The 18,201-nt window shown below is 39.8% G+C and overlaps 2 protein-coding genes across 2 annotated transcripts in view; one reads left to right on the top strand and one right to left on the bottom strand.

Annotated features, from left to right (window-relative positions):
- GRK1 (G protein-coupled receptor kinase 1) overlaps positions 1-3,976 on the bottom strand; it is a 42,427-nt gene extending 38,451 nt beyond the window's left edge. The window contains exon 1 of the mRNA XM_029604622.1: positions 3,275-3,976. Coding sequence (XP_029460482.1) covers positions 3,275-3,976 — 702 coding nt within the window. The remainder of the gene's footprint in view (positions 1-3,274) is intronic.
- A 9,152-nt stretch (positions 3,977-13,128) lies between these two features.
- ATP4B (ATPase H+/K+ transporting subunit beta) overlaps positions 13,129-18,201 on the top strand; it is a 35,523-nt gene continuing 30,450 nt past the window's right edge. Inside the window, exons 1-2 of the mRNA XM_029604629.1 lie at positions 13,129-13,314; positions 15,707-15,835. Of these exons, the coding sequence (XP_029460489.1) occupies positions 13,203-13,314; positions 15,707-15,835 (241 nt within the window). The 5' untranslated portion in view covers positions 13,129-13,202. The remainder of the gene's footprint in view (positions 13,315-15,706; positions 15,836-18,201) is intronic.

The raw sequence follows: 18,201 nt of genomic DNA on the forward strand, positions 1-18,201 counted from the left end.
CCCTAAGTGCCCCTTTTATCCCTTGATTATCCAATTGACTCCCTCACAAGCTTTTTACTTTGAATGTACCTAAAAACATTTCTATTATGAGTTTTTGCTTCCACGGCAAGCTTCTTTTCAAATTCTTTCTTTACCTTCCTTATCAATGCTTTGCATTTAACTTGCCAGTGCTTATGCTAGTTCCTGTTTTCTTCATTTGGATCCCTTTTCCATTTCTTGAAAGATGTTTTTAGCTATTAAATCCTCTCTACCAGCAATGGTTAAAATGTGAGGTGAGTCATTTACCTTTCCTTCCACTTTTTCTAATGTGTGGAATGCATCTGGTCTGGGCTTCCAGGAAGGTATTTTTAAACAACATCCATGTCTGATATAAACTTTTAACCTTTGCAGTTACTCCTTTCAGATTTTCCTATCCATTCTCCTCATTTTATTGTAACTTCTGTTACAATAGATTTTTTTTTAGTGTCCTTCCCTCCAATTAAGTCAAATTTGATCATGTTGTGATCACAGTTGCTAAATGGCTCCAAAACTGTTACCTCTTACACAAAGACCTTTGTTCCACTAAGAACTAGGTCTAAATAGTTTCCCCTTTTGTTGGTTCTTATACCAACTGCTCCATGAAGCAATCATTTATTCCATCCAGGAATTTTACCTCTCTAACATGTCCTGATGTGACATTCACCCAGTCAATACTGGGGTAATTGAAATCAACCATTATTACTGTATAAACTACTATTGCTGTGCAGGCTCCATTTTACAGTATGGTGTCATCACCACTCTATACTGATGACATTCCCAGGACCTTCAATAAACCAAAACATCAAAATTGTGTACTGCAGTAGCTCCCAAACTTGTCCCGGGGAAACCCCAGCCAGTCAGGTTTTCAGAATATCCACAATGAATATGCATAAAATAGATTTGCATGCACCACCTCATTTGCATGCAAATCTATCTTATGCATATTCAATGGGGATATCCTGAAAAACCTGACTGGCTAGGGCTCCCATAGGACAGGTGGAGAACTACCGTGCTTCTGATATATATCTGAGTTTTATATTTTTTTAGGTTTTAATTTAAATTAAAGTATCATACTATTTTGAATAAGAAATGAATGCCGGTAGTAAACAGGTGTACTTCATTTATTGAGCAGTAGTTTTATAATGTTGCTTTCACGTTCTTAAAAGTTCTCTTTAATTTCAGATTACCAAAAGGAATATTGCCTTTACAGTTATAAAATAATAATGATCAAGGCCCTTTAACAGCGATAAAATACCCTTCCGTTGTGTCATATAGCTGATAAATTAATAGAGGAATTAGATATCTTGCACAGTTTACATTGGTTTTGTTATAGTTCACAAGAAAATAAAGCAAGAACAGAGAGGGCCAAGAGAATCTAATTCTTTCCTGAATGCTAACTAAATCTTTTGAAAATATAAATAATTGCAATTATAGTAATTTCTGATTGTTTCATTGATGACTAATAGAAATATTTTTCTGAAGGCTCTTTAAAAGATATGCAGTGACAAATGTTTGAATTACAAGGATCAGGAAATACTGAAATTATGAATGTAATGGTTTAGTCACCATTATGTATTATCTCCCAAAGAAAATATTACTCTCCACCATTGTACATAAAGAGAATATTTCTAATCTTTCTAGCTTCCAAATAGGAAAAACAAAGGCTCATCTTTTATCATTTGCATCAGATTTTACTAATAATTGCTCATAGACAATGTAAAACATAAAACCATATTAAGCATATGAGCTAGACTAATCCTTGCTAATACCTAAGCTGGTATAAATGCGTCTGGATATGCCTTTCAAAAATGATAAAAAGTATTTAAGAACTAAATTATTGTTAAATTTAAAAAAAACATTAAATGAATTAAACATTTACAAACAAAATGCACATATTAATGTTTAAGTTCCTGATAAATTATATACATGTGAGATTAGTAAAAGATTAAGGGTGCAGGATTTACATTTAGCATTATTTATATTACTAGTGTACCTGACTGATAGGAAAAGTCAGATTCACAGAACTGTATTTCATTCATTACCTGACCCACATGAATCACTCACCTAGTGCAATGGTTGCTTTTGCTCTTCCTCCTGATCAGGCACTTTGCCTATGGCTGCAAGTTTTGTGGCTTTCCCATTTTATTATTAATATTTAACTTAATTATTATTGTTTTCCAGAAACAATTATCCTGAGGAGTTTGAATTTACTTTGCCCACGCAACCAATTATTTCTGTGGCACTGTGACACGTTTATGATCTGAACGAAAGGAGACTTGGGCAGGTTCAGCAGATTAATGCAGTAACCTTATACCTCGAGTGATCTAGGGTCAAGCCCCAGTTTTTCACGTTACACAAATGAGATGAGTTTGGTGGTCTCAGTGTGTTTCTTAGCGTTCATTTATCCTCATGCTAAATACAGCAGTGAACCCTTGGATATGATCAGCAGTTACTACTAATCAGCTGAGAAGCAAATGGTAACACAGGTCAGGGGCGGAGAGACACAGCTCCTCCCCACGCTGGGCCTTTTTTTTTTTTTTAGACAGTGGTATTAAAACAATTCTTAACTCTCGTGAAAACCAAAAATAATTAACCAACTTATAGAAGTAAAACAAAAATTAGAAAAAAAACCAACCCATCTCCAGTCTGTTTGATCACTGACATTGTCCTAAAAATTACTGTTTGCAAAACTCTTAAGAAGATCCTACCACAAAGATTTGATTCTTTTATTTACATTTAAACATGGCAATGGTGCACAGAGTCGGATTGAAAGGTTTACCTTTCCTAAGGCAGAATTTATTTTGAGGCTTCTTAGTTCTATAAAATTTTATAATAAATGCCATAAAAAATGTCCCCCTGCCCTTTAAATAAATAAAACACTTTAAAAGCAAGAGCTTTAGTTGTACTGTGCACAATCGGGTACTATCGACCTTCCGGGAAATCCAATAATATTTACCCTACTGTACATTAAAATAAGTGAAAGTTATTATGTAAACAAAATCTCCCTTTCAAGGTAAATATGGAAACATAACATTTTAAAAAGCACTCGGGCAACCATGCAGATGATGATGAAGACTCAGCCATCAAGGTCACCCCCTAGTATGGGTAAAACCTGTTGCATGCGCCTCAAATCAGCATTCCTGATTTCTATGAGCCATTCTTTGCATGCCATTAATTTAGGATGGCAGCCTAATTTATTCGCTCTTCAGGAGGCATAAAGTTTTAATTGTAAATATTCTGTAAAACCAATGCTTACCTCGTATCCTTTCCTCTTCTTCAGCCGCTTCTTGCTCAGCTTCTTACAGGCATACATTTTGCCCGTTGCCCTCATCTGGGTGGCAGACACCTGTCCAAAGCCCCCTTTTCCCAGGATCCTGAAGTCCAGAAACCAGTCTTCCCCAACAGGCTGGGCCTCCAGCCATTTCCACTGCAGGAACCTGGAAAAGTACAGGCTCTCCTTGTACCGCTGGAAGGGGCTGTCCCCTAAGTAATCCAAGGTGCTCTTCAGACTCTCCCTGAAAAGGTCGTCAGCCACCTTGGGACAGTCTTCCATCACCTTGGCAATAGCTTTCCCATCCAGAAAGTGACAAAAGAGTTTTGCCCGGGATTCTAGATACATGTTGGCGATCCTCTGGGCTTTTTGCAAGCGGTCCTCGTCCTCGGCAGTGTCATAGTCCTCGATATCCTTCCAGAGCTGTAGCGCGGGCTCATACTGACCGGCGCTCCCCAGGAACTCCTGGAATAGGCGCTTACCGATCGGCTGTTTAATGCAGACGCTGTCAAACCCCAGGTCGATCTCATCCTTCAGGTGCACACACTCGGCGACGGGCGGTAATTTGAGCCGAGAGCGGTACTTTTTGTTTCTGGCACTTTGAGGGTTAAAGCCCCCATCAAAACTACCTCGGGCAGTGATGTAAGCCGAATTGGCCACTACGGTTTCCAGTGCCCCAAAATCCATCCTGGATTGTTCAGTTTCCTAGACGAGACATGAACCGCCAAAAAAAAAAAAAAAAAAAGAGAAAGGGGAAAAAGAAAGATGCATTTAGGAGTCCCATCCGCTGGAATACCTGCTGGCCAGGCTTAGTGAAATCTCCGTCTGTTTGGTATTATAAGATCTTCCAACTGGCTTCCTTCAGAAGAGATGCATTCAGAGACAATAGTAATACAAACTTTAGCAAAACAAAAACAAATAAGTCTCAATGATTTTAAATAAAATAATTTAAAAAAATATAAGCATTCTTCACAGGTATATGCAAGCATGAGAACTACTAATCCGGATCTTGTTATGTATGCTAGGGAAAGGACTTATTAGAAGAGCTGAGTTAAATGACAGATGAAGGAAATAATACCCCTGAGTCAACATCTCTGTCAACTCTTTAACTCCTTAGATAAATCTGTTCTCGCTCCCTGTCTCTTGGAGAGGCAATATGCCACAGTACCCAAGAATCATACACACAGAGAATTTATCTTGCACTATGTAGTCATTTATTAATTCATTATAAAGAACCTCACCTAGTGCTATCCGTGTATGCAGCACTACAGGTGACTAAAAAACCCCTGTGCACCTCTGCATATCCCAGGTATACCACAGAAAGCAGTCCCATTCTTGGTGGGAATGGCTTATGGGATTTGCTGACCTTGCAGTGACCTCGACTTAACCTCCTCTCTTACACTGTTACATGCCAGTGCTGGGTCGCAGGCAAGCAACTTTCAATATCAAAATGGCTTTGCTGCTTGAGGTAGGACGACTGCTTTTGGTGGAACAAATATGACGCAGTGGGTGCAACTGGAGTTTGCAGAAAACTTCCCGGATGTCAGGTGCAGCAGGGATCAAGGCTAGGGGGATCCTGCAGTACAGGCCCAGGGACACTGAATCACTAAGAATCCTGCAGAAAATACAAAGCAAAGCAAACAGGCCGATTCAATAAAAGGTGCGGGAGAGCCGGTGCTCCGAGTTGAGGGCCCGTTCTCCCGACGCGCGCCCAGCACCTCTCCTGGGCGCACGATTCTGTATTTAAATGAGGCCCGACGCTAATAAGGAGGCGCTAGGGACAATAGCGCCTCCTTATTAGCGAAAGAGGTGGCTGTCACCGGGTCCGACAACCGACGCTTAATTTTACCGGCGTCTGTTTTCGAACCCACTGACAGCCACGGGTTAGGAAAACTGACGCCGCAGATTTTTTTTTTTAATTTTTTAATTTTGGGTTCCTCCGACTTAATATTGCCGGGTTATTAAGTCAGAGGGTATACAGAAAAGCAGAATTTTCTGCTTTTCTGTACACTTTTCAGGGTTGCTTTCAACTTAACGCCTGCCTAGGGCAGACAATTTCTGAGAGTAAAACGCGTGGCTTGGCCGCACATTTTACTTTCAGTATTCCGGGCGACTAATAGGCTCATCAGCGTGCATTTGCATGTGATGAGCGCTATTAGTTTCAGGGAGGTTGGCCGCACATTTTCCATGCACTATTTTACTACCCCTTACAGTATAAGGGGTGATAATAGCGCGTCTAAAACGCGCGGCCAAACGGGGGCTAAACGGTGCGCATCGTTCTGCATCGGCCTGAAAGTTAGGGAGACTGACTTCTCGGTGTGTCCAAATTGAGGGCTGTATGTACCTTTGCTGGTCCAAAGGTCCTCACAGAGTTTGTTCTGTGATATGCTGCTGCCTGGCTGTCTTCCCGTGATCTCTCATTCCTGCTCTGGTCCTTAGGTACATTCCTGCCACCCTGCTCTGGACCTTAGTCGGTCCTTTCTGGTTCCCGCTTTCACCCGGGATGTCCTGGCAGCCGCCTGCACCCCCAAGGGCTCAACCCGCAGGCAACAGCGTATGCTTCAGACAGAAGGCAGCAGCTCCGGATCCACCCAGCCTCTCCAAGGGAAGGGCCCCCTCCCATGGACACCGCACCTGCTCTCCGTCCCCCGGCTGAAAGGGCCATGAAACCTGAGAGCGACGTTCACCATGGCATCGCAGTGCAGCAGTTAGATCGCCAAGTTTCAGCAAACCAGTTCCGTCGCAGACGCTCTGTGATTTAGCAGGCCTTAATAGTTAGCAAAGGTGAAAATCCAGGACAGTTTATACTACATCTTGCGCAGCCCAAAAAAACAGAAAACAGTTTGTACATTGTCACAGCAGCCAGGTGTCTCCTATGTCAGTGAATATAAAGCACTTAAGCCGCTTCTGCACTTTCATCCATACAAGGTGACAACCATGCATGAACTGTAAGAAAGGAATATCATTAATCATTGCCGACGGTTCCCAGACTTCATTACTGGTAATAATGAGAATGCTTTGACATCACTTTTTTTTTCTGATACTACTACTACTTCTTAATACTTCTATAGCACTATTCAGTGCCGAACTAAAATACATAAGAGTCAGTCCCTTCTCTGCAGAGCTTACAATCTAATCAAGACAAACAGAGAGCAAAAGAGAGACTTGGGGAATTTCATTTTATTAAGGAAGTGGCTAAAATCATCAGTAAGTCTATAAGCGGATAATCAGGGGTTAAGATTTAAAGATGGGGGTTTTTAGACTGGATTGGAACAAAGCATGACACTAATTCAGGAAGACTATTCTAAGCACATGGTACAGCCAGGAGAAAAAGCACGCAGTCAGGAACCGGCGACAGAGGAGGATGTGTAGAGATGTGACTTGCGTGATGAGCGGAGCTCACAACCAGGGGTGTAAGGAGAGATAAGAGAGGAGTCATAGGGAGAAGCTGCAGAGTGAAAGCTCTTGGAGGTGAATAAAAAAAAAAGCTTTAAATATGCAGAAATGGATAGGTGGTCCATATAGCGACTCGAGAAGAGGGTGTAGCAACTTTGGAGAAAGATACGTTGAGAATTGTATTTCAGATTGTAATGGAGAGAGAGATGATGCACTGGGACACCTGGTTTCATTTAGCTGGCTATGTAATAAGCCAGAACAGAGTGCATTTGGATCAATGTTCTTATTGATCTCCTTGTGATTACTTGGCTAAGTAGGTTTGAAAGTGGCTAGTAGCTGGTTGGAGGACTGCCAGAGAATACCAGGTGGCTAGCCTGGGGAAACCAATGCATAACCAAGCAGTATAGACTACATATGCAAGAACAGCCAAAAAAGTTAAGGCAACAGAAATTTCACATATAATTCTAGAGACACCTTGACAATTAGAAAGTCGATGTGTGGGGTACCCTATCGTGTAGGCAGGGCTGAACCTATGCCGCGTGTGGATCCAGGGCAATTCAGCTGGAGTAGGTCCCTCCTGGAATTGAAGAGAGGAGGCAACCCTCTCTGAACTTTGACACTGGCCTGCTGCTCTTTTTGGTGAGAATGCGGTAACTCCTGCCCCATGATGCTCCCATGCACCGATAGCAGCTGTGAAGCCCCTATAACAGTGACAGGGGTGGGATGCAATGTCAAATGTTGGGCAACATGCTCATGGTACTAACCCCCATTCCACCCCCAACGATGGACCTGTACATACGTAGATAATCGGCGCTCTATTTTGTTTGTTGAGACAATCAACTTGAAATGCTATTGCAAATTAATTCTTCATTGGACTGATTAATGAGATTGCAATTAGCCAAGCCTACTTCCAAGACAGCACCAGGGCTCACCCGTGTCTTGGCTCAGTGGTGTCTAGCAACAGATTCATTTCAATGGGCATTTGTCCACTGAGGTTACCCGATCCTTGCATATGGGGAGAAATGAAAAGTGAAGTTTATAAAGAGAATTTATTTTATTTATTTATTTATTTAAATGCTTTTAAAATATACCGACATTCATAGGACATATCATGCCGGTTCACAATCAACATTGTAAAGGAGGAAGAGGAAATTCCCACAGTCTTAATGAACGGAAGGAAGCCCTTAGGAATGTAATCAGTATCATTCCTGTGGCTGAGTTTGTGCATGTCTTTGGGAATAAGGTAAGACATGTGGATGCTTGTCTACATGCATAGGTAGGCCATTTCCAATATTTATTATTGTAGCGGGACCCCCATTTGGGCGGTGTGATGCATCTCGGAGCTACGTTGCCAGGGTTGTAGTACAAGGGGAATCTTCGAGTGGGCCACAAGAAAAATTAAAAAAAAAAAAAACCCCACCAACTCACTCTCCACTCAGTGTTTTGTAATCCAAGTGAAATAAAGTCTCCAAGTCCAAAGGTATTATAGGCAAAAACTGCTTATTTTTCCCTATCTTTATTTGGGTCCTGGTGAATAACTTTACACTGGACAGCAGCTGAATGTCCTTTTTTTCTGGCTACAGATATTCAGGAAACCTGATGCTCAATTGCTATTCTTCGCCTGGAAGCCAAAATCACTGGGGGATGAATCTACCTCTATATTTTCACACATACTCTCTTTGCTTTAGGTCTACATGATATAGCTTAGCTGTACAAGATTCTTATGTGGCCTATTATCTTTAGAATGGCAGTGTACGGGGGAGGATGCAAATGCCAGAGGGACACGTTGGCCAGGCTGCAGCGTAGCCTAATCCAGTGTATCCATTAACTCTATGCCTGCTTGCAGAAAGTGCTCTCTGCACAGTCCATCCAAACAAGAGCAAAAAGGTCATTTGCAGCTTCCGGAATTATTTTCAATTTGAAACAGGAGTTCATCGTAATTTTTTTTGTTTTTTGGGCGTTTTTTGCATTATTGTCTTTTCTATAGAGCTTCATCAATAACCAAGGTCAGGTTTTTACAGTAGGAAAACACACATTTTCTCTAATATAATTTTAAGATTGTACGAAATGAAGGTACGTCAGCCACTTGCAGGTTAAGGTGAGCATAGCTAATTTTTATCTTAGTTGTAGGGAGGTTGAAGAGAAGAGAAGAAATGGCCCAAAACTTCCTAGAAGCATTCTGTGATATAGGAAGCACCACCTGATCACAATACAGAGTGATATTTTTCCTTTAGAGCCACAACATTTGATACCCTGAAAAATATTTGATTGCTTTTAGCCTTTTTGTAGCCTACTTTCTGAAGGAAAAGCAGGCGTGCGTGTGCGCTGTTCACACCAAATGTTCATGACATATTGAGGCATAGGACGACTCCGACAAGGATGGGTTTTTATCATATCCATACGTAGACCACAGACCATACTTGAGATAATCATTCTGCACGGTTCAGCCCAAAGCAGCAGTCAAATTACAGCATCGTTCTTCTAAGAAGCATTAGTGTAATCCGTACAGAGTGACAGCTATAACCCTAAACATAAGGCATAGGTGTTAACTTTCATGGGACACAGCTCTCAACAGAAGGGATGGCGGTAACCTGTGGGAAGCAGCAGTCACAACCCTAAACATGGAACTGGGCAGACGAGATGAGCCCTTTGTTCTTATCTGTCCCCATTTACTACGATACCATGTGTCACGGAAAGTAGGTTCTTTAGTTCTGGGTGTTTCCTTCTGTTCTTATTCCTAAGTCATTTGTTCCTATCCTAATACAGTTTTTTTGGTGTATAACCTTTTTTTTTTTATGGACATTTCCTGTACTCAGAATCACCTCCACTAAGACCATGCTATTGATGCCACACGGCACACTTTCATCAGCTTCTCCCAGATATTTTTCAGCCGTGCCTAATCACAGGCTATAATATTCCTTTTAAGCCCTTGTCCAACAGCTTGTGAGACTGCATTTTGTATAAGCTTTCAGAGGTCTCTCGTTTTCCTTTTTTTCTGTGAGAGTCTGCAGATTGAAGAATACCTTACTGGAAGGGAACTCAGATTCCACAAAGAAATATTGATAGAAAATCTCTGTTTTTTTCTCCTAACATTCAGAATTTCTGGAGAAACATAAAGGTGAATTTTAAAAGTCGGGCACACGCGAAAATTGAGAGATGGGCGCGAATCTGGCACTTGCTTTTTTTGACTGATGCACATCTCGTATCAGCCAAAAAAAGGGGCATGGTGTGGGCGGGTTGTGAGCCTGCCAGTAAGGTGTCAAAAGATGTGCGCACAGTTACCTACGTGCCCGGGCACATACCCAGTCGCAGTGCCACATAACTTTACTTCTGCTATGGAGGAGGTGTAATTACAAAACAAAATGTAAAAGCATCTCTGAGGGGGTTGAGTGGGTCTGGGGTAACTGGGCAGAGTGCAGGCTAAAGAACTACGAAGGTTGGAAGGACCTAGCAGAACACTGGGCAAACTGGTGGATGAACTGGGCCTTGGCTGGACACGCGTCTGTTATAAAATATATAGGCAGTTGCACGACAGTAAGCTGACTTATGCTGCTGGGCACGCAGAAGCTTAAAATTCGGTGCACAGCTATGCAGGCCTAGGCTATTTAATAACACACATGTGTATATGTGCTTGTGTTATAAAATTGACACGTCTCGGGATGCATGCTGATGCACACGTGCGTCAGCATGCATTTGAAAGTTACCTTTATAACGTCTCTAGCATATCACTCATGCGTAAAACAACCTCAGTTAAAGATATGGTTCGGAATTTAGGATTTTTGGTTTGCTTCTCGGCTATCATTCAAACCCCAAATCCAAACAGACTCTCAAATCTGATTTTTATAAATTATGTCTACTGCGTCGTTTGACATTTATTCTTGATTTTAAAGATTTGAGTGGTTGTTCAAGATTATATTTTAACTATAATTGTTTATTGTAACTCTCTTTATATCAGCCTTCTTCTTGCCTCTTTAAGGGTCTTGCAAGTCCTACAAAATTTGGTTGTCTGCTAGTAATGGGAGGACACCACTGGGATCATATTACACCTCGACTGCAGCAGTGCAGTGTCTTGAATTTAAAATTCTAGTTTTAATATTTAAGATACTTAAGCAAAATTATTCTGCCTATTTGGCTGATCTACTTGAAATTTATAACCTTCCCCTTACCTTGAGATCATAGGGAAAGCTTCTTTAAAAAGTCTCGTCATTAAAAATTGCTCACTTGCAAGGAACTCTCTTGAGCGTTTTTTTTATGTTGTCCCTGTTTTATGTAACAAAATCCTTGAACAATTACATCTTTTAGATGGTATAAAAACTTTTCAGCAAGAGCTAAAAGCTCAATTGTTCTAGTCTGCTTTTAATCATCCTTGACTGTTTATAATGTGCTCTTGTTTGTTTGAAGTCAAGCCATTTACTTTCAACAGTTTATTTTAAACTACTTTAATTATTATACATGTATGAAATATGATTTAAAATTCAGAAATACATGTTGCAATCTGCTTAGCACAGGTCTGTTATATGCAGAATATAAATACTTTCAATAAAATAAATAGGGTTTTCCCAACTAGCTCCTAGGAGGACAATGATGCACCACCAAGGGGATGTCTGCTATGCTTTTGAATAACATCTGTTGAATACTGAGAGAATGGAGACCAATGCTATATTTAAATTGGGCAGAGTTTGGCATTACATCAGTTCATGGATTGCCTATGGGTTGGATTTCATCATTGTCTTTACTGCAATAAATGTACATAGCTTATGAACCACCACCACCAAAATGCTTTTTTAATTAGAGATTTTCCACCTCATAAAGTAGTCACTCACCTGGGGACCCTCTCTGTGTTGTTTGCCAGACCCCAGAGGGGTCTTAGTGGATGATTCACTGCACCATCTGTTTAGTCAAGACTACTAAAGAACCCAATATGCTAGGCAGAGATTAGAATCAACCTACCAACATTCATATTTTTTATGTATGACTGCATGCATGATGCTCTGATGAGAATCAGCATAGTAGTATCATAATCCATCATTATTTGTAAATTTATACTTATGTATGTCATTATTGTAAACTGTTGTGATCTTTATTTGGAACGATGGTATATAAAATGTCTAAATAAATAAATCAATTAATTAATTAAACATTTCTTTGATTCATAATGGCAGTGGTGACCAAGTAAGAGGAGCTTGTAAAAACTTTAAAATGTTAATACAGTGCACTTGGGTACTGGGGCCAGCCTATTGACCCAGAGGTAGATCAGAACCCTCATTTAACTTTCCCCTTAAATTATTTTGAAATGTATTCTAATACATTTGAGTGCCTAAAGCTCAAATTAATGGTAACCGTGGCACTTTAAACTTTTTTGAAGGAAAAGTTAAACGAGGATGATTACTGGAGTATGGGGATGTGACTTAGGGCTCTAGCCAATTCCTTGCCCTGATTGGGAACAGCAGCACGGAGAAAGGGAGTGCTGAACGCTGGTTGGAAGTAGTAAATAGCAGATGGCACCTGCTACCCAAGTCAAAGGTGTTGTTTCTTGTAACCTAAAGGAGTGCTGACATGTCCCCTCAGCCATAAAAGATCACTGTACCAATGTCATTAAAGGCTATCCAAATTATTATGTACTATAATTTATTTATTTAAAATTTTTGTATACCGACATTTGTTAAGCAAACATCACATCGGTTTCCATGTAACATAAAACTGGCCAACAGGGCTTTACAATGAAACTGATAAGGGAACTGGGATGTGGTAAGAGAGGGGAAACAAAATGGGAAATACTGTACAAAAATATAAGCGTAATAACATGATTAGATATAAGCAATAAAAATTATATACAAGTATTATATACAAGTAAATTGTTTACAATGAAAAAGTTCTGGGTTTCGGGGGAGAGGAGAGGGGCAGGGGAGGGGTTTGGAGAGAAAGAGTAATTTGACTTCTCTTCTATGGATGTGCTTTTCGTTGCAGGGCTTTCGTAACAATAAAGCACTCGTTTGATTCCTAACATACCAAAGTGTTAATCTTCAGAAACTATTGTTCAGCTTTACACCTAATGTTGAAAACTTAACATATGTACAATATGAGGTTCATATTCAAAATATCTACACACACAGTTTCAAAGCTGATGAAAGGTTTGAAAATTTTCAAACAGTTTGGGACGTAACCCAGCTTGGCTGCTATCAAACTAGATAAAAGTTATCGGGTTTAATATATACACAGGATGCCTACTGGCTGCAGAAAATGCGTAACAGGAGATATTTACTGAGGCAGTAGAAAATGGAAGGGCACATGATATCAATAGGTTCTTTGCTGATTAAACATTGTGCCTTATCAAGGTTTATTAAGGGTAATATCTACTCTAGATTAAGAGTTGCCTTGAGAGGTTGGTTTCGCCAGTATTCAGTGTCATCTACTTGACCTTGAAAATCACTATATAGGCTTAATTGAATTTTCACAACTGCTTTGGCATTCAGTTGGATTTCTCATTTTGTGAGGAGCGTCCCATCTTCTTGTGACAATGGCAACTTTCAATGAAAAGAAGACTTGCAGCCAGCGTATGGAAAACTTTGGGCGTTTTATCTGGAATCCAGACACTGGGGAGTTAATGGGAAGAACCCTAATTAAGTGGGGTATGTTATCAAATGTATCTACTAAATGAGAGTGTTTTTAGGGGATACTTTTAGATACGTTCTTATATGCTGGTGGGTACGACAATTTAAGTCAGTCTTCCAGCCTTCTTGAAACACATTTATCAAGGATTAAAAAAAAGTTCTGACTTGTGGATATATATACTGAATTTTCAGTTTAGATCTGTAAATAGAGTTCAAGTACAAATATTTTCTCATGAAATTTATGTGAGAATTTCATGGTGTTAGAGCACTGCTTCCCAACTATTTGTGTGACGCCTACCCAAGAGCAATGACAAAATCATGGGGGATTTGTACACAACTCATTTAAAGTTATTCAAAATTTAAGGCTAAACTTCTTCATTTTGTGGCCCACTTAGTACTGCTGGGTTCTAACCGGTACACTCAGAACCATTGTGAAAAAAAAATACCTGATCTGTGTGAGACAAAACATTGAGGCTACTCATATGTATACTGTATGTATTTTCCAGGTGTCATGATCCTTATTGTCTGCAGCATAGTTGAAGACTCGTACAAAGGAGGTTGCCAAGATATAGTTGATAGGCACTTATGATGATCATTTTTTTTGTCTGAAACTTTTCGATGTTTGATTTATATTCTTAGTGATTTTTTTCTGCTTAGGTCAGCAATCCAAACAAATTTTTAGGATTAAACCATATTCAGCAGTAATGTAAGATTCATTATGAGAGAGACAAGTTCTTTGGGCTACAAAATTCAGAGCACCTGTAATTGCTGACTGGTGCCTGGGCTTACTAAAGTATGATGTTATTTAGACATCAGTTGAGCAGAAAGAATGAGAAATCTTCTCTTTTGAAATGGTCATGCATCCTGGTTTGAAATAGATTGTTTTATAGAACATTTGTTAAGCTAGTCTGATACAGATACTGATATTCAGAAAAAAGATGAGCTCCTAAATTTAAGGACCTGTTAGGTGCTGATCTTCAGTGAAATATTTAGCTGAAAATGTCCTAAATTTAGGACTGAAATTCATTTGCCTAGATTTTTTCATTCCCTAAATCCACCCCTTTATTCACCTACTTTTTAGGGTCCTAAATTTAGGTTCCTAGTGAAACTAGGCACTAAAACTTAGGGACTCAGCCCTAGTCAGTTTTCAAAGGGGCCAATTTAGTGTACTTCCTCCAAATGTTAGGCACCTAAGCCCTTTGAAAATCTACCTTTTAGTGGTAAGGAGGGATATCTTAATATGTCCCCCACAAAAACAAATTTTGCATACTTTTGCAAGTTTGTATAATCAACTAATATCCATCAAAATTCTCCTGACTGCTTTAAAATGTTCAGCTCACATGTGCAGTTTCAAATCCTTTAAAGGAGGATATACGTATTTTAAGTGCTATATGTATACATTTTAGGAAGTTTTCCAACATGCACGGCCCCACATTATCTGGAGAATATTGTACATTATCTTGTCTTTATACAGAAAACTTTCTGGTGAGCATGACTAGTATGTATAGAATTATTGTAAACAAATTATCAAATGAATTGTGACCAGAGACTTAGCATATGCACTGCCCTAGTGACTATCATCACATGCAAGAAAGCTGAAAACTCAAATTACTTGACCAATCTGCTCCCAAAGCTGACCAGAGCCAGAAGTACTTTGGAGCACTCATGTGCCGGAAGGGGCTCTTGGGAATTCTCAGGAGCCCTTGTTAAATTATATCATGAGACAAAAAGTGTCTCACTAACTAGGAGCAGAGCTGGTGAGGGATACTTGACAATTTGGTAGCACATCAGTGTTTTGGATGTTGCATCTGAGAAACTAGGATTGGGTAGTGACTGGTACATAGACAGAAGAACTACAAAGCAAACTGGTCCTGGGCCTGGCCTCCAACTTGAAGCCCCTCTTTTTTAAATGTTAAGTACCACCCCCCATATAGATTATATTCATATGTTATAAATCAGCATTAACTAAAAAATAAAATCTAAAATATTGAAACTATGGAAAAATGATCTTTGTCAGCATTTTAAAATAAATATCCAACATGATAAGTCATAAATTTCAAGTAAAATTTCTTATATGTTGACAAATGGAGCCCTCTCACTGACTCAACAGTAGCTGCTGATCTATAACACACAGCATGAGCAATATATAAACAAGCAGAAAAAAAAATGTACAAGACTGGAGCTGGAGAGCATAGCTAGGAATGCCACAAGAATCAAATAGTGAGAAAGTAATAAAGGATCATTAACAATTTTTAAAAATTTAATTGAGAAAATTACTTTTCAATTAATTACATTTGCAGGAATCAGAGTTCATATCCTTTGCTCCAACACTTCCTCCAAAGATTATGCTTACATTCTTTTGTTGTTCCTATTATGGTTCCTAATGCACTTTTGTTTTAAATCTTTACAGTGTACATCAGTCTGTACTATGTGGCCTTCTATATGGTCATAATAGGGTTATTTGCATTAGCCTTGTTTTCCTTGATGAAGACTCTCAATCCGTACACCCCAGATTATCAGGATCGACTACACTCACCAGGTATGGGTACAACTTTATAAATTCCTATACAATCTAAGCTGTGATTAGATTTCTAAAGCTACCTGGCAGTATAATTACTCAAGGTACATATGACTGGAAAAGAAATCTTTTATCTATGACTAATTTAACCCTTATGAAAAGTCGGCAGATTGGCCATCTTGGATTGCAAAATCTTTCATTTACAGTATTTACGGAGCACGTACAAAACAGATAGTGGCAGTACAAGCCTCTCCACACTGTTCTTACAATGTTTCGATCTTCTTCTAGCTTGACTACTTCTGTCGGTGAAAAGATAATATAGTTTTCCACACTTGTTGAGTATTGATCTATTTGCTATGACTAACAAAGGTGTCAAACAGTGCCAAATTTTGTTGCCGTGTTATTTTATTTTTTTTTGTTTTCTACCAATATGCGTACTTATCCATTGAGGAATGGCCTGAGATCACTGGAAATATCTCCAATAGAAAATTAAAAATTTTGCTGCTGTGTGAAATATATTGGGTCTAAAACCAGCACTATGGAAGGAGGCGATCCAAAAATATGAAAAGGAAGCTTTGTTGTGCTTGCAGGAAGACTCCCATGGAAGACAGTGGCTATGAATCAGTAAAGACAGAGGGAGGAAGTCTGTAACTAAGAAAAGTAAGAAGGCGGCATTCATACAAAATATGTTCAGGCTCCCCAAAATGTTCCTAAAATTTGAAAGAGATTACATTTCAAACTTTTCTTTCCAAAATACCATTTCTGGCAGGTCTTTCAAATTCAAGAAAACAAAGTGCCGCATCATGATATCATACAGCATATTTCCAAGACCATTTTATATCATAGCACTAAGACACAACATGGAGAGTTTACCTCATCCTCACAGCACACTTTGGGTAAATGTTAAGGCAGAAAACCAAAGGCCAGAAAAGATCCTTGTGGAGTTTCTTAATACCATAATCAAAATTAAGAGTATGCCATATGTAGGGGTGACCAACTCTGCTCCTCGAGAGCCACAAACAGGCCAGATTTTCAGGATATCCACAATGAATATGCATGAGATAGATTTGCATACAATGGAGGCACTTCTTTCCTACTCTGTCCAAATTACTTTGTGTTGCATACTGTAGACTAGAGGTCAGCAACTCTGGTCCTAGAGTGCCACACACACACACACACACACAGGTCTGGTTTTTAGGTTTTCTACAATGAATTTGCTTGAGATATATTTGCATACAGTGGAGGCAGTGCATGTAAATATCCCTTATGCATATTCATTGTGGATATCCTAAAATCCAGACCTATTTGTGTCACTCCAGTATCAGAGTTGCCTATTTTGTCATAGGCCTTTCACTTCTTTGTGCTTATTCCATCCTTTCTTAAATTCTGATATTGTATTCACCACTCTTTCTGCGACATGATGGTATTGGGCAGGTTACAGCCCATCTGCATACTTCTCCCAGCTGCCTTGGTGGTTGACTCCAAAAGTCACCCTTCTTGGGCCTGAGTTGCTCCCACCCCATGGTACATGAGTATATCTGCCCAGGTACTGGGGAGGTTGCCTTGGAGGTCAACTCCCAAAGTCACTACAACCCACTTTGGGCCTGTGCTGATCCCACCCTATACTCCTCAAGTAGCTGGCATGGTTACATGCCATCTGCATACCTCCCCCAGCTGCCTTGGTGCTTGATTCTGGAAATCACTATAACCCATCTTGGGCCTGAAACGTGCTCACCCTGTGTTCCTTGAGCAGTTGGCCAGGTAATGGAGAAATTGCAGTTTATCTGCTTACTTTTCCCAGCTGTCTCAGAGAAGACTCCAATCCTCTTGGGTTTCCACCAGCTAACTGGGAAGGGCATACCATAACATTATCTCATCAGTAAATTTGTCTCTCTCTATTTCATATGGCTCCACTAATATCTGCTCTTCCCAATGCTGATCCTTCCCCAATCTTTACTCCCTGTTGCAAGCCACTACTAACACCAAGTTCTGTCCTCATTCTCTACATTATTTACCTTACTTGCTAATCTATCTGCCCTATACACTGCTCTAAAGTTTTCTTCCTTTCATCCAGCCATCTCCACTCCCCCTGACAGCATCTCATCCTTGTCAGTCATCACACATGTATCTCTCTTCTCCATATTCTCCTGCTCTTTCCTACTCTCAGCTGGGGATATCAATCCAAATCCTAGCCCTCTAAGGTAAATTTCACCCCATTTTACCCCTCCAGGGTTATTCCTATTCTTCCTCTCATATACTTCTTGTGGAATGCTCACTATTTTCATTAAGCTTGTCTATATTCATGACCTCTTTGTCTTTCATAAACTTCATCTCCTTGCCTTGACTGGCTTTCCGCCGAGGACTCTGCTTCAATTGTTGCTGTCTTT

Source organism: Rhinatrema bivittatum, chromosome 5, assembly GCF_901001135.1.
Source record: "Rhinatrema bivittatum chromosome 5, aRhiBiv1.1, whole genome shotgun sequence".
In the NCBI taxonomy this organism is placed as follows: domain Eukaryota; kingdom Metazoa; phylum Chordata; class Amphibia; order Gymnophiona; family Rhinatrematidae; genus Rhinatrema; species Rhinatrema bivittatum.